Source organism: Anolis carolinensis, unplaced genomic scaffold (genome assembly GCF_035594765.1).
Source record: "Anolis carolinensis isolate JA03-04 unplaced genomic scaffold, rAnoCar3.1.pri scaffold_7, whole genome shotgun sequence".
Classification (NCBI taxonomy): Eukaryota; Metazoa; Chordata; class Lepidosauria; order Squamata; family Dactyloidae; genus Anolis; species Anolis carolinensis.
In genome coordinates, this window is record NW_026943818.1 from 10,429,674 (window position 1) to 10,454,305 (window position 24,632).

At 42.5% G+C, this 24,632-nt stretch overlaps 1 protein-coding gene across 10 annotated transcripts in view; it reads right to left on the bottom strand.

The window, feature by feature from the left end:
• gapvd1 (GTPase activating protein and VPS9 domains 1) overlaps positions 1-24,632 on the bottom strand; it is a 191,918-nt gene that overhangs the window by 41,488 nt on the left and 125,798 nt on the right. For 9 of the 10 annotated variants that reach the window (XM_062959308.1, XM_062959305.1, XM_062959307.1 and 6 more), the window contains exons 1-2: positions 13,213-13,337; positions 159-378 (exon numbers count right to left, since the gene is read on the bottom strand). In XM_062959308.1, coding sequence (XP_062815378.1) covers positions 159-343 — 185 coding nt within the window. In that variant the 5' untranslated portion in view covers positions 344-378; positions 13,213-13,337. Of the gene's footprint in view, positions 1-158; positions 379-13,212; positions 13,338-24,632 lie in introns of those variants that run through there. The other variant, XM_062959306.1, reaches the window with a different exon arrangement.

The window sequence follows — 24,632 nt, forward strand, 5'->3', positions numbered from 1 at the left end:
ATACAGTAATCTGCATTTCTGTATAACCTCAATCCTATGCATTCTATATCCCACGTCAAACGTTCTGCATGACTTGTATGATTATGATATAACATCCATTCACAGCGTCAATATGTATTTTAGAGGAGGATAAGCATTTCGAATGCCCCGTTTATTACCTTGTTATGATGAGTCGGTCCAAGTTAATTCTCTGTTGCTTGGAGATCCATGCCGTGCGGTACAGCTTTTCCGCCGTCTTCAGCACTTCCGCATTCAGCCGCTGGATAAGCTGCTTTTCCGAATTCACATACAGCCGTTCCTGCTTGAGGTGATGTGCCAACGTGTGGATGTCCAGCTTGACCATCTTTGAGGAGGGGCAGCAGGACAGTGGGTCACTCACTGCAAATGGAAGGAAAGGGAAGGAGATTGACCTCTGTTTGGGGCCCTAAAGATTCACAAGGCAGCCTCACTACTGTTGCATTGGACAGATGATGGAAAACTATTTATGCCACTGGCCCTGTTTATGGTGTCTGGAATTCCCCAGACAGAGGAGCACTCAATGAACCAACCTGGACATAGCATATTATTGGAGAACACAGAAATGCTGGAACACTCTCACAACCACAATGTCAGGCTACACAGAGAAGCCACGGAAATCTACAGGCATTTGGATAATCTCAACAGAAAGGAGGAAACCATGAAAATGAACATACCGTATATACTCGAGTATAAGCCGACCCGAATATAGGCCGAGGCACCTAATTTTGCCACAAAAAAAACTGGGAAATCATTGAATCCAGTATAAGCTGAGGGTGGTAAATTTCAGAAATAAAAATAGATACCAATAAAATTATATTAATTGAGGCATCAGTAGGTTAAATGTTTTTGAATATTTACATAAAGCTCAAATTTAAGATAAGACTGTCCAACTCTGATCAAATCATTATTCTCATCTTCTTCAATGTAAATATGCTTATGTAACCTTTTAATAATAATAGAGTAAAATAATGCATGTAATAATAATACATACATACATACAGGAAAATAATACAAGTAATAATAAATAGAGTAAAATAATAAATGGAATAATAATAATAATAAGATCAGAGTGAAATAATAAATGTATTATTATTAATAATAAAAATAGAGTAAAATAAATGTAATGGTAGCAACAATAATCGAGTAAAATAATAAATGTAATAATACCAATAATAATAGAGAAAAATAATAAATGTACCATATATTCTCGAGTATAAGCTGACCCAAATATAAGCCAACCAGGACCCTCACCTGAGTATAAGCCGAGGATGGCTTTTTCAGTCTTTAAAAAAAGGGCTGAAAAACTAGGCTTATACTCCAGTCAGTATATACAGTAATCTGGCTCCCAGTATTAAAAACTCTAAAATCAGGACAGTAAATAAAGAACAACATTCTGAAAACGGGAATTCCAGGCAGGAAACAATCAGGGACAGCTAACACCGCCCAACAAAGGATTCCCCTTTGCAGGGCAGGAAGCAGCCAGGCTTTGAAGCTGAAAGGCCATTCAATACTAATCAAAGTGGCCAGTTGCAACATTCACACTTGTCTCCAACAGACAAGAGTTCTTTCTCCCACCTTAGACATTCCACCGATAGATAGATACAGACACACATACACCACCACCCCCCCACTTGCTTAGTTTCCAACACATCTTACAACCTCTGAAGATGCCTGCCATAGATGTGGGCAAAATGTCAGGAAAGAATGCTTCTGGAACACTGCCAAAGAGCCCAGAAAACTCAAAGCAATCCAGTCATTCTGGCCACGAAAGCCTCAACAACACGTCAATCACTTTATTTCTTTTTTGAAAGGAAAGCTGAATTCAGGTATTAAACTGAAAATAAATAATGAGGAAACCTGAAGGAACAGAGGTTTCTAGCCCATGAATTTCCCCCTTTTGAATTCCTTCCTGTTTTAGTACCTAAAACAAATAAGCCTTTCAAAAGCGAAAACCGCTATCTTTCGGTTAGTCGGCCAAAGACTTTGCCCCATGCTTTCAAAGAGGCCCTGTTTTGGAACGAGAATGGCATGCAAATGCTTACTGTCTATTTCTCCACCGCCACGTTTGGAGCTTCACAAAGGAACAATTTAGTTTGGCTTTTTTTAAAAGGAAAACTATTTGCATTTTATGGCTATTCACACCACACACATTTGCACAACACAGTGTGTGGGATGATTTTATTCATTTAAATACGGAAAAAGGAAAGGGGCTGTTTTCAGTATTGCCTCATACACACAACTGACATCATTCAAGGGTAAGGAAAAGAACGAGTAGCTTTTTATCACACAGAAATCATTCAGTTCTAGCGAAAATTGGATGTCGCCTTTCCTGTGTCTGGGCACTTTGCAACAACTGAAAGACAAGAACAAGAGTAAAGCCAAAGATCCATCCAGATGAAAAGTGTTCTTATCATTATAAAATAAACCTTAATAAAAAGTATATAAAAAAGAAAAGTGTTCTTATCATACATCAAGAGAACCACTGACAGCAAAGGGAAGCTGATGGAGAAACACAACTTACAAACTATCTACAGGCCCACAAAGAAAATTCAACAAATGCTATGTTCAGCAAAGGACAAGAGGGATCCTTTCACCAAAGCAGGAGTCTGAGAAAATCAGGGCCAGCTAACACCTCCCAACAAAGGATCCCCCAGGCAGGGAGCAGCCAGGCTTTGAAGCTACAAAGCCATTCAATGCTAATCAAGGTGGCCAATTGCAACATCCAGAGACAAAAAGTTCTTTCTCCCACCCTGGAGATTATTCCACAGATATATAAACCCCACTTGCCTAGTTTCCAACAGTCCTCATAACCTCTGAGGATGCCTGCCATAGATGTGGGCGGAACATCAGGAGAGAATGCTTCTGTAACATGGCCACACAGCCTAGAAAACTCACAGCTCTAGATAATTTGCTCCCTGGATTTCTCTCTCCTCCAGTCAACACATGGCACAACATATTGCAGAACACATCTCATTGAAATGAAGCAAGAACATCACCTACAGCTCAGTGTTACATAGTAGATACTTTGCACATCGCAGATTTCCTATTTGTGTTCAAGCATCTCTCCTTATTTATTTACCACACTGTCCAGCCTCTTATTGGCTTACAACGTAGCACAATTTGATGCCACATCAAAACATAAACATAACAAATTATAAATACATTAAACATAAAACAGTAACAAATACTCTGGTCCCATATTCCACCAATCTATTAGGTCCACCAATAATGTCTGTTGGAAGGCTAAATGTAGGGTTCCCTTGAATGTAACAAGAGCTACAACTGATCCCTCAAACACTTTAACGTAATTATAATTTCTGTTATAATAATATAAATAATAAATAAATAATTTTATTCTTGTACCCTGCCTCCATCTCTCCGAAGGGACTCGGGGCAGCTCACAGGGGGGCGAGCCCATCAACAACATAGGATAAAATACAATCCACGAATTAAAACAATATAACAATCTATATATATAAAAGGGTAATGAAATTTTGGCCCAGGACAAAACAACAAAACTACACATCCCAGAAACACTAAACTTGGCAGCACAACCCCTCATCCATGCCTCTAGGTTCATACAACAAAATGAAAAGAAAAATAAAGTCCTAATTAGAGGGAGAGGAATAATTGTTTTTATCCAATTGCTGCCAGTTAGAAGGCTAAGCTCTGTCAGGGGAAAACCTTTACCCTTTATCTTAACTACCACCAATACCTCAATACTTTATTTCCCATACCACCAGACTTCGCCACAGCAACGCATGGCCGGGCACTGCTAGTATAAATATAAAACAACATGAACACATCAATTACTGTATATACTGTTCTATTATATGCTGTTTACATTGTATTGTTTTGGGCATGGCCCCATGTAAGCCGCCCCGAGTCCCCGTTGGGGAGATGGTGGCGGGGTATAAATAAAGTTTTTTTTAAAATTATTATTATTATTATTATTATAAGCCTAGTTTTTCAGCCCTTTTTTTAAGACTGAAAAAGCCCCCCTCCGCTTATACTCGGGTGAGGGGGCTTATATTTGGGTCAGCTTATACTCGAGAATATAGGTTACATTTATTATTTTTCTCCATTATTGTCGCTACTATTACATTTATTATTTTTCTCTATTACTGTTACTACTATTACATTTATTATTTTTCTTTATTATTGTTACTACTATTACATTTATTTCACTCTATTATTATTATTATTATTATTATTATTATTATTATTATTATTATTACATTTATTATTTCACTCTGATCTTATTATTATTATTATTGCATTTATTATTTTACTCTATTTATTATTACTTGTATTATTTTCCTGTATTTATTATTATTATTACATGTATTATTTTACTCTATTATTATTAAAAGGATACATAAGCACATTTACATTGAAGAAGATGAGAATAATGATTTGATCAGAGTTGGACAGTCTTATCTTAAATTTGAGCTTGATGTAAATATTCAACATTTAACCTACCGATGCCTAAATTAATGTAATTTTATTGGTACAGTAGAGTCTCACTTATCCAAGCTAAACGGGCCGGCAGAACCTTAGATAAGCGAATATCTTAGATAATAAGGAGAGATTAAGGAAAAGCCTATTAAACATCAAATTAGGTTATGATTTTACAAATTAAGCACCAAAACATCATGTTATACAACAAATTTGACAGAAAAAGTAGTTCAATACGCAGTAATGTTATGTTGTAATTACTGTATTTATGACTTTAGCACCAAAATATCACGATATATTGAAAATATTGACTACAAAAATGGCTTGGATTATCCAGAGGCTTGGATAAGTGAGACTCTACTGTATTTTTATTTTTGAAATTTACCACCCTCGGCTTATACTGGAGTCAGTTTTTCCCAGTTTTTTTGTGGTAAAATTAGGTGCCTCGGCCTATATTCGGCTCGGTTTATACTTGAGTATATACGGTACTTTAAAACCTGGACATAAAATGCTACATATACAGAGGGTGACCAGTGCAAAACTCTGAGTAAGGTTTGTGGATGGAATAGGGGCGATCAGGGGAAGGGTGGAGAAACGGTCACGTTACTCAAAGCCATGAACATCTTCTATCGGTAGAGGTTATCTCAGTTCGACCAACCACTTCCACAATATGTCTTGGTCTTCATCTCCCAGCAATACGAGCCACAAAGCCAATGGTATGAGATTGTGGAAGTGGTGGGTTCAACACACACAGAGATAAGGGATCCCAACCCAATTTATAGGACTTGGAATGTGTTGAGGTGTCCTTGTTGCCTTGAATCAAAATGCCTTTTAAAGTCCTAGTCTTAGTGCTGACATCCTTTTCCTTTCCCTTGCATTTTAACCCGAGTTTCTCTCTCCTTTTTTTACCTGCAGACTTCATGTCCGACTTCAGAATAGCAAGACTAATCCTGAACAAAAAACGCTGCTAAATTAAACACAGATGCATGGAGACTTGGAAAAACTTTCTGCGTGAATAAAAGCGATACTTGAATTCAGTGAAACGGGAAGCCTATAGCGAAATGTACTTTCAAGAGATGACTGTGCGTCAGTCTCACTTTCACCACTGCCTAAGCAGAAACCGAAAAGTACACTTTTCCTGCTCATATCAACATGAATCACTGCTATGGAAGTCAATGCATGTCCCCTTCCTTCCTTCATCTGGCTTCTGGAGAAAATCTGACACATCATTGACATGATGCCATTGTACCGGGAAAATTATTGACCATACACTGGTTTTTAAGAGAGAGTGGCTTTTCTTCTCATGTAACCCAACTAGTTTCCATCCTGGGCTTCACAAAAAATTATTTTCCCAGTCTCACTTCTCTGCATGCAATTCCTGGCTTAAATGTCGAGCTAATATATATTCATTTTTGACAGCTCTGCATGAAAAAGGATGTTTTCGCTGCGACACATCAAAAGAGACCGAAAAGGGATTTCTGTATTTAGAAATCAAAGCAGTAAAATGGGACAGCTCTGGTTTGTCAGGCTCCCTGCCTTTGTCAGTCCAATGGAGGCGAAGAGGATGGCAGTTTGGTGGTTTATATAGAATTATGGGCAAAATTCTTATGATTATGAAACCAAGAAAAGAAGCGACTCCTCCAGACTGGTTTCCTTGTGGCAAGTTGTCACAGACCAATTTAAGGAAGTGACTACTTGTTAAGCATGTTATGTTTTTGAGCGGTGTTTCTGCCTTTGTGAAATTTGTGCCCACAGTTATTTAAAAAGTTCTGTTCTCAACAGGTTCATGGCCGGAATCACTGGGTTGCTGTGAGTTTTCCAGGCTGTCTGGCCATGTTCCAGAAGCATTCTCTCCTGATGTTTCGCCCACATCTATGGCAGGCATCCTCACAACCTCTGAAGATGCCTGCCATAGATGTGGGCGAAACATCAGGAAAGAATGCTTCTGGAACATGGCCATACAACCCGGAAAACACACAATAACAACAATCATTTGTACACCCCTTTTATTTTGGGACTCAGAGGTTGGAAACTAGGCCAAGTGGGGTTTATATACCCGTGGAATGTCCAGGGTGGGAGAAAGAACTCTTGTCTGCTTGAGGCAAATCTGAATGCTGCAAATGGCCACCTTGATTAGCATTGAAAGGCTTTGCAGCTTCAAAGCCTGGCTGCTTCCTGCCTGAGGGAATCTTTTGTTGGGAGGTGTTAGCTGGCCCTAATTTTCACAGTGTTGTTCTTTATTTACTGTCCTGATTTTAGAGTTTTTAAAACACCGGTAGCCAGATTGTGTTCATTTTCATGCTTTCCTCCTTTCTGTTGAAATTGTCCGCATGTTTGTGGATTCCAATGGCTTCTCTGTGTCGTCTGACATGGTGGTTGTGAGAGTGGTCCAGCATTTCTGTGTTCTCAAATAATATGCTATGTCCAAGTTGGTTCATCAGGTGCTCTGCTACCCTATTTCCCCTAAAATAAGACATCTCCAGAAAATAAGACCTAGTAGAGGTTTTGCTTAATTGCTAAATATAAGGCCTCCCCCAAAAGTAACACCTAGCAAAGTTTTTGTTTGGAAGCATGCCTGCCAAACAGAACACCAGAGCATGCAAGATCGGTAAATGTACGTACCATAGAGTGTTGTACGTGGAAATAATGGTACAGTAGACTCTCACTTATCCAAGCTAAACGGGCCGGCAGAAGCTTGGATAAGCGAATATCTTGGATAATAAGGAGGGATTAAGGAAAAGCCTATTAAACATCAAATTAGGTTATGATTTTACAAATTAAGCACCAAAACTTCATGTTATACAACAAATTTGACAGAAAAAGTAGTCCAATATGCAGTAATGTTATGTTGTAATTGCTGTATTTACGAATTTAGCACAAAAATATCTCGATATATTGAAAACATTGACTACAAAAATGGCTTGGATTATCCAGAGGCTTGGATAAGCGAGGCTTGGATTAGTGAGACTCTACTGTAGTAACAAGAAATTATTGATAGGATTCACAGTTAGTCTGGTCATGCTGGTTTGTGATGACAACTACTGTACAGTATATAATAAATGTTCATTTTGTTGTTCAACAATAAATCTGAATTCTTCTTCATGGAAAAATAAGACATTCCCTGAAAGTAAGACCTAGCGCATCTTTGGGAGCAAAAATTAATATAAGACACTGTCTTATTTTCGGGGAAACACGGTATGGCTGATATCTGTCGTTGGATTAGTCTGCAGTGCCTTTCATATCCCTTGATTTATATAGACAAGAGTATTTCACAGATATATAAACCCCACCTGCCTAGTTTCCAACATAGAAATTTATAGAATTTCTACACTCACAATATCCAAGGATGCCTGCCATAGATGTGGGCGAAACGTCAGAAGAGAATGCTTCTGGAACATGGCCATTCAGCCCTAAAAACTCACAGCAACCCTTTTAAAAAGTTGTTTCTGTGTTTTTAATTTGCTGTGGTTGTTGAGCAATTAAAAGTAGAGCCTTCCACACAACTTGTTTCCCCTGGAAAGATTTGCATAGTAGAAGGAAGGTTCAAATTTGTAATATTTTACATGGATAGAACAAGACCAATGCTATTTTACATTGGTCTACTACTACCCAATTTGAAATTAATAGATGAATCCTGCATCCACTGTTATATGAAGTGAGTAGATAACAGAGAAGCTACTTTTCCCAAATCTCTCCTGTCTAGTCATCTCTCTTTTGGCTTGGTTCACAGCAATCCCTCGAGAGAAAGAAAGCTATTTGCAACACCATTTTAAAAAGGTAACGTCCTCAATCCTCAGTCAGTATCATTCTCACCATATGTGCCGTGAGATGTGTGTAACTAGTAGTAAATTAAGCCTAGCTCAAATTTAGCATATGAGCAGAGAAGTGATGATTAATTTGCCCCTAGAATAGATGGAGCAGGTGGATAGCAATGACATGAATGTGACCCTCCCAAGAACATAGCAGCACTCGACATAAAATATAAAATGCATGTGGTGTGTGCCAACTTTTGTAAACAGAAAACCAAGCTCATTTATAATTCTGTTAAATCGGCGCTGTCCTAATATATTAAACAACAGAGTGAGCAAAGGGTTCCACGTCTAAACCATAGCCTTTTAAGTTGAGCAATAACTATGTTTTCAGGTCCAGATTGTCTATCTTTTCTTCAGACTGCAAAACCAAAGTGGGCAATTGTGGCCTCCACATGTTGCAGGACTAGAATTCCATTCAGCCCAAACAGCATAAACAAATCAGGACAGTAAACAAAGATCACCACTCAGAAGATAGGGGAAGACAGGAAACAATCAGGGCCAACTAACACCTACCTAGAGTAGGTGCACCCACCCCCTATCACACCAGCTTCATTGGCTGCCTGTCTGCTACCGGGCTCAATTCAAAGTACTAACTTTAGCCTATAAAGCCTTACCTGTCTGAACATATCTCTCTCTATGAACCACCTCAGAGATTAAGACTGTCTGGGAAGGCCCTGTTCTTGGTCCTGACCTCCTTTGCGGGCACGATTCGTGGGGATGAGAGACAGGGTCTTCTCAGTGATGGCCCCTCAACTATGGAACTCCCTCCCCAGCAAGATCAGATCTGCCTCCTCTCTCCTGACCTCCAGGAAAAAACGCAGGACATGGCTTTGGGACCAAGCGTTTGACAAGTAATTGGAACATTGCAGTATGTAACCATGAAACAATGTGATTGGCAAATGAAACAGCCCTGGATTATGTTTAGGATGGCGTGATTTTAATTGATGTTTTTAAAGAATTCATGTTTTAATTATTGGTTTTAATTGTAATTCTTTATTTGATATATGTGTGTCGGGCTTCAAATTGCTACCTGTTGTAAGGTCGCCTTGAGTCCCCTCTGGGGTTGAGAAAAATAGGGTATAAATATGGTAAATAAATAAACAATAAATAAAAGTACTAATTCTTGTTGTATTTGAACTGCCTACTGTGTATTTAATTTTATAATGGTGATAGCTTACGTTACTGTCTGGTTGAGTGGTTGAATGTTTTGTATTGTTCTTTAACCCTTGATGTAAGTTGCTCAAAGTCCCCTTAGGGAGATGAAGTGGGGTACAAATAAAAGTTATTATTATTATATTATATTATTATTATTCCTTGTGGGGCCCCCAATGGCACAGCGTATTAAAGCACTGAGCTGCTGAACTTGCAGACTGAAAGGTTGCAGGTTCGAATCCGGGGAGCGGAATGAGCGCCCGCTGTTAGCCCCAGCTTCTGCCAACCTAGCAGCTCAAAAACATGCAAATATGAGTAGATCAATAGGTACCGCTCTGGCAGGAAGGTAACGGCGCTCCATGCAGTCATGCCGGCCACATGACCTTGGCTGTGTCTGTGGACAATGCCGGCTCTTCGTCTTAGAAATGGAGATGAGCACCAACCCCCAGAGTCAGATACGACAGGACTTAACGTCAGGGGAAACCTTGCCCTTATTATTATTCCACAATAATAATAGATCAACAGTCAAACAATGCTCACATGGGCACATTCTTAAGATATCATTATTGTTGTTGTTGTTGTTAGTTGTATTAGTATTATTATTGTGGATTACTTATAAATCTAAAATCCTCCCCTCTTGCCTTTCAGGAATATGCCAACTTCATTTTCAAAGAGCAACAGCAGGAAACCACTATAATCGTCCCTCTACATTTCTGGTTTTGACTTTTACAAATTTAATCAGGTAAAAAATAGCAATTTCTTCATTCATAATTTTCCACTTTTATGGGGATCTTGTGGCCTGAAACTCAGCAAATGTGGAGGCATATGTGGTATAACTAGATTCCCAACACTCAGATTCCCAACTTTCATAACAATCGGTGACAGTGATGGGAAAAATTCTTCTTAAATGACAAAAGCATTCCTTTCCTGATTACTTTCTTCTTTTGTCAGATATAGGAGGAAAAACATTCTGGTTTTACATCCTCTTCCAGGGGATTTTGGTCTTAGATCTCTGTATCTAAACCCTGTAACTGCATGAAATAATTATGAATACCAACATCCCCGCATCCCATAGACACAAACTGAAACCAGGCCAATCACTATTGTACTTCTTCAATTCTAAGACATCCTTGATTGCAAGACACACATTCATTTCAGTACCAATAACAGAAAACAGAGATATATATGTGTGTGTTTGTGTGTGTGTGTGTGTGTGTTCGCACACAATTCTGTGATGTACACAGTTTTAAGAGATGTTTATATATGGGGGAATTGAAGAAATACAATACAGACAATACCCAAATTGCAGACAAGATCGGTTCTGTAGGTTTGTCCTACAGTTGAATTTGCATTTAAGTTGGAACATGCACATTTTGATGTGTAACTCCAGTCTCATACATATATGTGTGTGCCAGATTTTATACACATTGAAAAACAGTCTTCAGACAAGTGGTCTCTTCCAAGTCTATTATCATGATGATGTTGATGATTATAATTATTGTTATGGCTGGATGGACAACTGTCAGGGCTGATTTGATTGTGCTTTTCCTGCATGGCAGGAGATTGGACTACATGACCTATGTGGTCTCTTCCAACTATCATTCTATGATTCTAATCCACCCTATATCTATATCTGTCTATACATATATATATATATATATATATATATATATATATATATATGAAAACATACCACAAATAAAGAACTTCAACATCAACATCAAAGAAACACAAGGCGTGTCCGCCAGGCAAAGACCTCAAACCTGAACATCCAGGGGCCCTTCCACACAGCCATATAACCCACAATATCAAGACAGATAATCCACAATATCAAGACAGGTAATGCACAATGTATATGTGTGTATCAGATCATATACACATTGGAAAAACAGTCTTCAGACAAGTGTAATAATATAATATAATACAATATAATAATAATACACTATTATAATCGTATATTTATATTACATGTAATATTACTAATAATACTACAATATTACCATTTATGTGTTATAAATGCAATTTTTTATCGTTGTATTGTTGTTTTAATTGATATATTGTATTACTGTTTTATCTTTTTTATAGTGTGAGTTGTATTATGTTGCTTTATTTTGTCCTTATGTTGTTTGGGCCTCTGCCCCATGTAAGCTGCCCCGAGTCCCCGTGGGGAGATGGTGGCGGGGTATAAATAAAGTTTATTATTTTATTATTATTAATATAGTCTTATAGTACAATACAGCAATATATAATGCTTATATTGTGTTATGCAAATAATATAATATATTGTATGTACATATAACTTGTAAGCTGCCCTGAGTCCCCTTCGGGGTGAGAAGGGCGGGATATAAATGTTGCTAATAAATAATAAATAAATAAAAATAAATACAGTAAGAGTCTCACTTATCCAAGCCTCGCTTATCTAAGCCTCTGGATTATCCGAGTCATTTTTGTAGTCAATGTTTTCAATATACAGTAGAGTCTCACTTATCCAAGCCTCTGGATTATCCAAGCCATTTTTGTAGTCAATGTTTTCAATATATCGTGATATTTTGGTGCTAAATTCGTAAATACAGTCATTACAACATAACATTACTGCGTATTGAACTACTTTTTCTGTCAAATTTGTTGTATAACATGATATTTTGGAGCTTAATTTGCAAAATCATAACCTAATTTGATGTTTAATAGGCTTTTCCTTAATCCCTCTTTATTATCCAAGATATTCACTTATCCAAGCTTCTGCCAGCCCGTTTAGCTTGGATAAGTGAGACTCTACTGTATTGTGATATTTTGGTGCTAAATTCATAAATACAGTAATTACAACATAACATTACTGCGTATTGAACTACTTTTTCTGTCAAATGTGTGGTATAACAAGATGTTTTGGTGCTTAATTTGTAAAATCATAACCTAATTTGATGTTTAATAGGCTTTTCCTTAATCCCTCCTTATTATCCAAGATATTCACTTATCCAAGCTTCTGCCGGCCCATTTATGTTGGATAAGTGAGACTCTACTGTAGTACAATACAGCAATATATAATGCTTATATTGTGCTATACGAATAATATAATATATTGTATGTACATATGACTTGTAAGCTGCCCTGAGTCCCCTTCAGGGTGAGAAGGGCGGGATATAAATGTTGCTAATAAATAATAAATAAATAAAAATAAATAATGTCTGCGGGCTCTTCCACAGTCATATAACCCAGAATATCAAGGCAGAAAATCCCACAATATCTGCTTTGAACTGGGTTATAACCCATCTGAAATCAGATAATGTGGGATTTTATTCAACTGTGTGAAAGGGGCCTGCTTTGATCTGGGTTATATGACAGTGTGGACTCAGATAAAGCAGATATTGTGGATTATCTGCCTTGAGATTTTGGGCTCCATGGCTTTGTGGAAGGTCCCCGAGTCCACACTGCCATATAACCCAGTTCAAAAACGATAATGTGGGATTTTATTCATCTGGGTGGAAGGGGCCCAGCCCTTCCAGAACCAGCCAAAGGGTCAAAAGCAAGAACGCTTAAAGAGGTGGCCAAACTACAACTCCCAGGCTTCCCTCGTTTGTAGACCAGGCCTGGGCCAACTTAGGCCCTCCAGGTGTTTTGGACTACAACTCCCACAATTTCTCACAGGTTGTGGGGAATTGTGGGAGTTGTAGTCCAAAACACCTGGAGGGCCCAAGTTGGCCCAGACCTGTGGTAAACCCGACTCAAGGACGAGGCCTAGCTGCCTCAGGACTAGGCCCGGGCTGAAGGGACCAACCTGCGAGGCGAGGCCTCCTCTTCCGCCGCTTCTTCTCTTCTGGGCCGTGAGCCCCGCCCCTGCCCTGGCCACGCCCCCTTACGCGCGCCGCTGCGCATGCGTCGGGACGGCGGCCGAGGGGGAAGAGGGCAGGGCTTCGGCTTGGCTGATTCGAAGGAGTGTAGGGAGGGAGGCGCATGCGCAGACCTTTGCAACCAAACCAATGCGTTTCTGACAAGTTTGTCCTTCCAGAAGGTGGTAGTTGTTCATAGATAGATTGATAGATAAATGGATAGATAGATAGATAGATAGATAGATAGATAGATAGATAGATAGATAGATAGATAGATAGATACTGTAGTTAGATGGATAGAAGATAGAATCCTATTTGTAATACAATATACTAATACAATATAATATTAATTATCTATATCTATATATATAAAAGGGTAATGAAATTTCGGCCTAGGACAAAACAACAAAACTACACATCCCAGAAACACTAAACTTGGCGGCACAACCCCTCATCCATGCCTCTATGTTCATACAACGAAAAGCTCCAGCTACTCCAGAAAACGGCCAGGCTTTGAGACTGCAAGGCTAGTCACTGCTATTCCACCTGGCCAACAAAGGATTCCCATAAGCCACAGCAACGCGTGGCCGGGCAAAGCTAGTATATATATATATAAAAGAGTAATGAAATTTCGGCCTAGGACAAAACAACAAAACTGCACATCCCAGAAACACTGAACTTGGCAGCACAACCCCTCATCCATGCCTCTATGTTCATACAACAAAAAGAAAAGAAAAATAAAGTCCTAGGGAGAGGAATAATTGTTTTTATCCAATCGCTGCCAGTTAGGAGGCTATGCTCCGCCCACTTGGTCTCCTAGCAACCCACTCAGCCCAGGGGACAGGCAGAGTTAGGCCTCACTTAGGCTTCTTCCACACTGCCTATAAAATACAGATTATCTGATTTGAACTGGATTATATGGCAGTGTAGACTCAAGGCCCTTCCACACAGCTATATAACCCATTTATAATGGACTTAATGTCAGGGGAAAACCTTTACCCTTTACCTTAACTACCACCAATTCCTCAATACTTTATTTCCCATACCACCAGACTTCGCCACAGCAACGTGTGGCCGGGCACAGCTAGTTAATTATATATTATATATTACATGCAATGTTATTAATAATATTACAATATGTAGATATAGTACAATATGATAATTTATTGCCAGTATTGTGCAATGCTAATAATATAATATTGTATGTAAATTTAATTTGTAAGCCACTCTGAGTCCCCTTTGGGGTGAGAAGGGCGGGATATAAATGTATTAAATAAATAAATAGAGTTGGAAGAGACCACATGGGCCATCTAGTCCAACCCCCTGCCGTGCAGGAGAGGCACAATCAAAGCACACCCAACAGATGGCCATCCAGCCTGTTAAAAAACTTCCAAGGAAGGAGCTTCCACCACACTTTGAGGCCGAGGGTCCTTCCACACTGCCATATAACACAGAATAAGATAGATAATAATAATAATACATTTATTTATATCCGCCTCCATCTCCCCCGAAGGGGACTCGGGGCGGCTCACAGATAATATTTAAAAAAAAACATTGACAATAAACAGAAACATACACCAATTATAAAATTTAAACATTAATATATGAAAATGAGAACACACGTAATAAAACACGAAATTAAAAATAGCGAAGTTGAGTAATAGACTAGTTAAAGTGGAAAGATGGAATAGATAGGATGGATTACAATAGAATAGATGGATGGATAGAATAGATATGACTAGAAGAGATAAATGGATGGAAGAGATAGATAGATAATAACAAATAATTACGATTTAATAGTAGTGTTTGACCATTGGGCCCATTGTAACCCCGAGGACTGTAATTCTCAAAACCCTTAAGAGAATGACTGTTAAACCAGTTTATCTCTTATGGACATCTATTTCCAAAAGTCGAGAGTGATTATTTCAACTTCCTGTGTTGGGACTTCTTGTTCTAGTTAATATTTCCGTAGCTTGATCCCACTTCATATGTTTTCCTGATAAAATCTTCACAAATCAAAGGATTTTATGCTCAGTTAACTCTAGAACGGTGAAGTCCTTCACCTGCATTAATATCAGGAAGCTTAAGGAAAGGATATGGTGCAATACTGAGAAAGGCAAATGGTGATTCACAAAGCCCAAGGTGATTGTCAACTGAAGTTTAGGAGGGAAAGAAGTACAGTAGAGTCTCACTTATCCAACATAAATGGGCTAGCAGAACATTGGATAAGCGAAAATGTTGGAAAATAAGGAGGGATTAAGGAAATGCCTATTAAACGTCAAATTACGTTATGATTTTACAAATTAAAATCACCAAAACATCATGTTTTACGACAAATCGACAGAAAAAGCAGTTAAACATACAGTAATGTTAAGTAGCAATTGCTGTATTTACGAATTTGGCACCAAAACATCATGTTTTACGACAAATCGACAGAAAAAGCAGTTCAATATACAGTAATGTTAAGTAGCAATTGCTGTATTTACGAATTTAGCACCAAAACATTGCAATGTATTGGAAACACTGACTACAAAAACATTGACTACTAAACAAATAAAGATAGAATTGCATAAAATGAACTCATAGTAACAACATTGTTGGTACGTAGGTAAATCTGTAAAAAGTTCAGTCCTTGTCCTGCATAAACAGCTGTGGATCCGGGCAGAAGGCAAACTGCGTTGGATAATCCAGGACATTGGATAAGCGAATGTTGGATAAGTGAGACTCTACTGCACAAGTAGTTAGAATGATTCTTCATAATTTACACACACATATATAATACACAATAAATTTAATAACTATATAATATTTATATATAATACATAGTATAATATGATATATATTAATATATCATATTATACTATGTATTATACTATGTATTATACTATACTATACTAAAGGGGCCTTAAACAACTTCTAAACAGGCCGAAAGGGGCAAAACGAACCCTGGACCACCCTAAAGGGGCCCCAAACAACTTCTAAACAGGCCCAAAGGGGCAAAACGGACCCTGGACCACCCTAAAGGGGTCTTAAACAACTTCTAAACAGGCTCAAAGGGGCAAAACGAACCCTGGACCACCCTAAAGGGGCCTTAAACAACTTCTAAACAGGCTCAAAGGGGCAAAACGGACCCTGGACCACCCTAAAGGGGCCTTAAACAACTTCTAAACAGGCTCAAAGGGGCAAAACGAACCCTGGACCACCCTAAAGGGGCCTTAAACAACTTCTAAACAGGCCCAAAGGGGCAAAACGAACCCTGGACCACCCTAAAGGGGCCTTAAACAACTTCTAAACAGGCTCAAAGGGGCAAAACGAACCCTGGACCACCCTAAAGGGGCCTTAAACAACTTCTAAACAGGCTCAAAGGGGAAAAACGAACCCTGGACCACCCTAAAGGGTCCTTAAACAACTTCTAAACAGGCTCAAAGGGGCAAAACGGACCCTGGACCACCCTAAAGGGTCCTTAAACAACTTCTAAACAGGCCCAAAGGGGCAAAACGGACCCTGGAGCACCCTAAAGGGTCCTTAAACAACTTCTAAACAGGCTCAAAGGGGCAAAACGAACCCTGGACCACCCTAAACGGGCCTTAAACAACTTCTAAACAGGCTCAAAGGGGCAAAACGAACCCTGGACCACCCTAAAGGGGCCTTAAACAACTTCTAAACAGGCTCAAAGGGGCAAAACGAACCCTGGACCACCCTCATGGGGCCTTAAACAACTTCTAAACAGGCTCAAAGGGGCAAAACGAACCCTGGACCACCCTAAAGGGGCCTTAAACAACTTCTAAACAGGCCCAAAGGGGCAAAACGAACCCTGGACCACCCTAATGGGTCCTTAAACAACTTCTAAACAGGCTCAAAGGGGAAAATGAACCCTGGACCACCCTAAAGGGGCCTTAAACAACTTCTAAACAGGCTCAAAGGGGCAAAACGAACCCTGGACCACCCTAAAGGGGTCTTAAACAACTTCTAAACAGGCTCAAAGGGGCAAAACGAACCCTGGACCACCCTAATGGGGCCCCAAACAACTTCTAAACAGGCTCAAAGGGGCAAAACGAACCCTGGACCACCCTAAAGGGGCCTTAAACAACTTCTAAACAGGCTCAAAGGGGCAAAACGAACCCTGGACCACCCTAATGGGGCCCCAAACAACTTCTAAACAGGCTCAAAGGGGCAAAACGAACCCTGGACCACCCTAAAGGGGCCTTAAACAACTTCTAAACAGGCTCAAAGGGGCAAAACGAACCCTGGACCACCCTAATGGGTCCTTAAACAACTTCTAAACAGGCTCAAAGGGGAAAATGAACCCTGGACCACCCTAAAGGGGCCTTAAACAACTTCTAAACAGGCTCAAAGGGGCAAAACGAACCCTGGACCACCCTAAAGGGGCCTTAAACAACTTCTAAACAGGCTCAAAGGGGCAAAACGAACCCTGGACCACCCTCATGGGGCCTTAAACCACTTCTAAACAGGCTCAAAGGGGCAAAACGAACCCTGGACCACCCTAAAGGGGCCTTAAACAACTTCTAAACAGGCCCAAAGGGGCAAAACGAACCCTGGACCACCCTAAAGGGGCCTTAAACAACTTCTAAACAGGCTCAAAGGGGCAAAACGAACCCTGGACCACCCTAATGGGGCCTTAAACAACTTCTAAACAGGCCCAAAGGGGCAAAACGAACCCTGGATCACCCCTAATGGGGCCTTAAACAACTCTAAACAGGCCCAAAGGGGCAAAACGAACCCTGGACCACCCTAAAGGGGCCTTAAACAACAACTAAACAGGCTCAAAGGGGCAAAACGAACCCTGGACCACCCTAATGGGGCCTTAAACAACTTCTAAACAGGCCCAAAGGGGCAAAATGAACCCTGGACCACCCTAATGGGGCCTTAAACAACTTCTAAACAGGCCCAAAGGGGCAAAACGAACCCTGGACCACCCTAATGGGGCCTTAAACAACTTCTAAACAGGCTCAAAGGGGCAAAACGAACCCTGGAGCACCCTAAAGGGGCCTTAAACAACTTCTAAACAGGCCCAAAGGGGAAAAACGAACCCTGGACCACCCTAAAGGGTCCTTAAACAACTTCTAAACAGGCCCAAAGGGGCAAAACGAACCCTGGACTACCCTAAAGGGGCCTTAAACAACTTCTAAACAGGCTCAAAGGGGCAAAACAAACCCTGGACCACCCTCATGGGGCCTTAAACAACTTTTAAACAGGCTCAAAGGGGCAAAACGAACCCTGGACCACCCTAAAGGGACCCCAAACAACTTCTAAACAAGCTCAAAGGGGCAAAACGAACCCTGGACCACCCTAAAGGGGCCCTTAAACAACTTCTAAACAGGCCCAAAGTGGCAAAACGAACCCTGGACCACCCTAAAGGGGCCCCAAACAACTTCTAAACAGGCTCAAAGGGGCAAAAACGAACCCTGGACCACCCAAATGGGGCCTTAAACAACTTCTAAACAGGCTCAAAGGGGCAAAACGAACCCTGGACCACCCTAAAGGGCCTTAAACAACTTCTAAACAGGCTCAAAGGGGCAAAACAAACCCTGGACCACCCTCATGGGGCCTTAAACAACTTTTTAAACAGGCTCAAAGGGGCAAAACGAACCCTGGACCACCCTAAAGGGACCCCAAACAACTTCTAAACAAGCTCAAAGGGGCAAAACGAACCCTGGACCACCCTAAAGGGGCCTTAAACAACTTCTAAACAGGCCCAAAGTGGCAAAACGAACCCTGGACCACCCTAAAGGGGCCCCAAACAACTTCTAAACAGGCTCAAAGGGGCAAAACGAACCCTGGACCACCCAAATGGGGCCTTAAACAACTTCTAAACAGGCTCAAAGGGGCAAAACGAACCCTGGACCACCCTAAAGGGGCCTTAAACAACTTCTAAACAGGCTCAAAGGGGCAAAACGAACCCTGGACCACCCTAAAGGGGCCTTAAACAACTTCTAAACAGGCCCAAAGGGCAAAACGAACCCTGGACCACCCTAAAGGGGCCATAAACAACTTCTAAAAAGGCTCAAAGGGGCAAAACGAACCCTGGACCACCCTAAAGGGGCCTTAAACAACTTCTAAACAGGCTCAAAGGGGCAAAACGAACCCTGGACCACCCTAAAGGGGCCTTAAACAACTTCTAAACAGGCTCAAAGGGGCAAAACGAACCCTGGACCACCCAAATGGGGCCTTAAACAACTTCTAAACAGGCTCAAAGGGCAAAACGAACCCTGGACCACCCTAAAGGGGCCTTAAACAACTTCTAAACAGGCCCAAAGGGGCAAAACGAACCCTGGACCACCCTCATGGGGCCTTAAACAACTTCTAAACAGGCTCAAAGGGGCAAAACGAACCCTGGACCACCCTAAAGGGGCCTTAAAACAACTTCTAAACAGGCCCAAAGGGGCAAAATGAACCCTGGACCACCCTAAAGGGGCCTTAAACAACTTCTAAACAGGCTCAAAGGGCAAAACGAACCCTGGACCACCCTAAAGGGGCCTTAAACAACTTCTAAACAGGCTCAAAGGGGCAAAACGAACCCTGGACCACCCTAAAGGGGCCTTAAACAACTTCTAAACAGGCCCAAAGGGGCAAAACGAACCCTGGACCACCCCTAAAGGGGCCTTAAACAACTTCTAAACAGGCTCAAAGGGGCAAAACAAACCCTGGACCACCCTAAAGGGGCCTTAAACAACTTCTAAACAGGCTCAAAGGGGCAAAACGAACCCTGGACCACCCTCATGGGGCCTTAAAACAACTTCTATACAGGCTCAAAGGGGCAAAACGAACCCTGGACCACCCTAATGGGGCCTTAAACAACTTCTAAACAGGCTCAAAGGGGCAAAACGAACCCTGGACCACCCTAAAGGGGCCTTAAACAACTTCTAAACAGGCTCAAAGGGGCAAAACGAACCCTGGACCACCCTAAAGGGGCCTTAAACAACTTCTAAACAGGCCCAAAGGGGCAAAACGAACCCTGGACCACCCTAAAGGGGCCTTAAAGAACTTCTAAACAGGCTCAAAGGGGCAAAACAAACCCTGGACCACCCTAAAGGGGCCTTAAACAACTTCTAAACAGGCTCAAAGGGGCAAAACGAACCCTGGACCACCCTAAAGGGGCCTTAAACAACTTCTATACAGGCTCAAAGGGGCAAAACGAACCCTGGACCCACCCTAATGGGGCCTTAAACAACTTCTGAACAGGCTCAAAGGGGCAAAACGAACCCTGGACCACCCTAAAGGGGCCTTAAAAAACTTCTAAACAGGCCCAAAGGGGCAAAACGAACCCTGGACCACCCTCATGGGGCCTTAAACAACTTCTAAACAGGCCCAAAGGGGCAAAACGAACCCTGGATCACCCTAAAGGGGACTTAAACAACTTCTAAACAGGCTCAAAGGGGCAAAACGAACCCTGGACCACCCTTAAGGGGCCTTAAACAACTTCTAAACAGGCTCAAAGGGGCAAAACGAACCTGGACCACCCTAAAGGGGCCTTAAACAACTTCTAAACGGGCTCAAAGGGGCAAAACGAACCCTGGACCACCCTAAAGGGGCCTTAAACAACTTCTAAACAGGCCCAAAGGGGCAAAACGAACCCTGGACCACCCTAAAGGGGCCTTAAACAACTTCTAAACAGGCTCAAAGGGGCAAAACGAACCCTGGACCACCCTAAAGGGGCCTTAACAACTTCTAAACAGGCTCAAAGGGGGCAAAACGAACCCTGGACCACCCTAAAGGGGCCTTAAACAACTTCTAAACAGGCCCAAAGGGGCAAAACGAACCCTGGACCACCCCTAAAGGGGCCTTAAACAACTTCTAAACAGGCTCAAAGGGGCAAAACGAACCCTGGACCACCCTAAAGGGGCCTTAAACAACTTCTAAACAGGCTCAAAGGGGCAAAACGAACCCTGGACCACCCTCATGGGGCCTTAAAACAACTTCTAAACAGGCTCAAAGGGGCAAAACACCCTGGACCACCCTAAAGGGGCCTTAAACAACTTCTAAACAGGCCCAAAGGGGCAAAACGAACCCTGGACCACCCTCATGGGGCCTTAAACAACTTCTAAACAGGCCCAAAGGGGCAAAACGAACCCTGGACCACCCTAAAGGGGCCTTAAACAACTTCTAAACAGGCTCAAAGGGGCAAAACGAACCCTGGACCACCCTCATGGGGCCTTAAACAACTTCTAAACAGGCCCAAAGGGGCAAAACGAACCCTGGACCACCCTAAAGGGGCCTTAAACAACTTCTAAACAGGCCCAAAGGGGCAAAACGAACCCTGGACCACCCTAATGGGGCCTTAAACAACTTCTAAACAGGCCCAAAGGGGCAAAACGAACCCTGGATCACCCTAAAGGGGCCTTAAACAACTTCTAAACAGGCCCAAAGGGGCAAAACGAACCCTGGACCACCCTAAAGGGGCCTTAAACAACTTCTAAACAGGCTCAAAGGGCAAAACGAACCCTGGACCACTCTAAAGGGGCCCCAAACAACTTCTAAACAGGCTCAAAGGGGCAAAACGAACCCTGGACCACCCTAAAGGGCCTTAAACAACTTCTAAACAGGCTCAAAGGGGCAAAACGAACCCTGGACCACCCTAAAGGGGCCTTAAACAACTTCTAAACAGGCTCAAAGGGCAAAACGAACCCTGGACCACCCTAAAGGGGCCTTAAACAACTTCTAAACAGGCTCAAAGGGGCAAAACGAACCCTGGACCACTCTAAAGGGGCCCCAAACAACTTCTAAACAGGCTCAAAGGGGCAAAACGAACCCTGGACCACCCTAATGGGGCCTTAAACAACTTCTAAACAGGCCCAAAGGGGCAAAACGAACCCTGGATCACCCTAATGGGGCCTTAAACAACTTCTAAACAGGCTCAAAGGGGCAAAACGAACCCTGGACCACTCTAAAGGGGCCCCAAACAACTTCTAAACAGGCTCAAAGGGGCAAAACGAACCCTGGACCACCCTCATGGGGCCTTAAACAACTTCTAAACAGGCCCAAAGGGGCAAAACGAACCCTGGACCACCCTCATGGGGCCTTAAGCAACTTCTAAACAGGCTCAAAGGGGCAAAACGAACCCTGGACCACCCTAAAGGGGCCTTAAACAACTTCTAAACAGGCCCAAAGGGGCAAAACGAACCCTGGACCACCCTAAAGGGGCCTTAAACAACTTCTAAACAGGCCCAAAGGGGCAAAACGAACCCTGGACCACCCTCATGGGGCCTTAAACAACTTCTAAACAGGCTCAAAGGGGCAAAACGCACCCTGGACCACCCTCATGGGGCCTTAAACAACTTCTGAACAGGCCCAAAGGGGCAAAACGAACCCTGGACCACCCTCATGGGGCCTTAAACAACTTCTAAACAGGCCCAAAGGGGCAAAACGAACCCTGGACCACCCTAAAGGGGCCTTAAACAACTTCTAAACAGGCTCAAAGGGGCAAAACGAACCCTGGACCACCCTCATGGGGCCTTAAACAACTTCTAAACAGGCCCAAAGGGGCAAAACGAACCCTGGACCACCCTAAAGGGGCCCCAAACAACTTCTAAACAGGCCAAAGGGGCAAAACGAACCCTGGACCACCCTCATGGGGCCTTAAACAACTTCTAAACAGGCCCAAAGGGGCAAAACGAACCCTGGACCACCCTAAAGGGGCCTTAAACAACTTCTAACAGGCTCAAAGGGGCAAAACGAACCCTGGACCACCCTCATGGGGCCTTAAACAACTTCTAAACAGGCCCAAAGGGGCAAAACGAACCCTGGACCACCCTAAAGGGGCCTTAAACAACTTCTAAACAGGCCCAAAGGGGCAAAACGAACCCTGGATCAGGCTCAAAGGGGCAAAACGAACCCCTGGACCACCCTAAGGGGCCTTAAACAACTTCTAAACAGCCCAAAGGGGCAAAACGAACCCTGGATCACCCTAAAGGGGCCTTAAACAACTTCTAAACAGGCCCAAAGGGGCAAAACGAACCCTGGACACCCTAAAGGGCCTTAAACACTTTAAACAGGCTCAAAGGGGCAAACGAACCCTGGACTAAAGGGGCCCCAAACAACTTCTAAACAGGCTCAAAGGGGCAAAACGAACCCGGGACCACCCTAAAGGGGCCTTAAACAACTTCTAAACAGGCTCAAAGGGGCAAAACGAACCCTGGACCACCCTAAAGGGGCCTTAAACAACTTCTAAACAGGCTCAAAGGGGCAAAACGAACCCTGGACCACCCTCATGGGCCTTAAACAACTTCTAAACAGGCCCAAAGGGGCAAAACGAACCTGGACCACCCTCATGGGGCCTTAAGCAACTTCTAAACAGGCTCAAAGGGGCAAAACGAACCCTGGACCACCCTAAAGGGCCTTAAACAACTTCTAAACAGGCCCAAAGGGGGCAAAACGAACCCTGGACCACCCTAAAGGGGCCTTAAACAACTTCTAAACAGGCCCAAAGGGGCAAAACGAACCTGGACCACCCTCATGGGGCCTTAAACAACTTCTAAACAGGCTCAAAGGGGCAAACGCACCCTGGACCACCTCATGGGCCTTAACAACTCTAAACAGGCCCAAAGGACCACCCTAAAGGGGCCTTAAACAACTTCTAAACAGGCTCAAAGGGGCAAAACGAACCCTGGACCACTCTAAAGGGGCCCCAAACAACTTCTAAACAGGCTCAAAGGGGCAAAACGAACCCTGGACCACCTAAAGGGGCCCTTAAACAACTTCTAAACAGGCTCAAAGGGGCAAAACGAACCCTGGACCACCCTAAAGGGGCCTTAAACACTTCTAAACAGGCTCAAAGGGGCAAAACGAACCCTGGACCACCCTAAAGGGGCCTTAAACAACTTCTAAACAGGCTCAAAGGGGCAAAACGAACCCTGGGACCACTCTAAAGGGGCCCCAAACAACTTCTAAACAGGCTCAAAGGGGCAAAACGAACCCTGGACCACCCTAATGGGGCCTTAAACAACTTCTAAACAGGCCCAAAGGGCAAAACGAACCCTGGATCACCCTAATGGGGCCTTAAACAACTTCTAAACAGGCTCAAAGGGGCAAAAACGAACCCTGGACCACTCTAAAGGGGCCCCAAACAACTTCTAAACAGGCTCAAAGGGGCAAAACGAACCCTGGACCACCCTCATGGGGCCTTAAACAACTTCTAAACAGGCCCAAAGGGGCAAAACGAACCCTGGACCACCCTCATGGGGCCTTAAGCAACTTCTAAACAGGCTCAAAGGGGCAAAACGAACCCTGGACCACCCTAAAGGGGCCTTAAACAACTTCTAAACAGGCCCAAAGGGGCAAAACGAACCCTGGACCACCCTAAAGGGGCCTTAAACAACTTCTAAACAGGCCCAAAGGGGCAAAACGAACC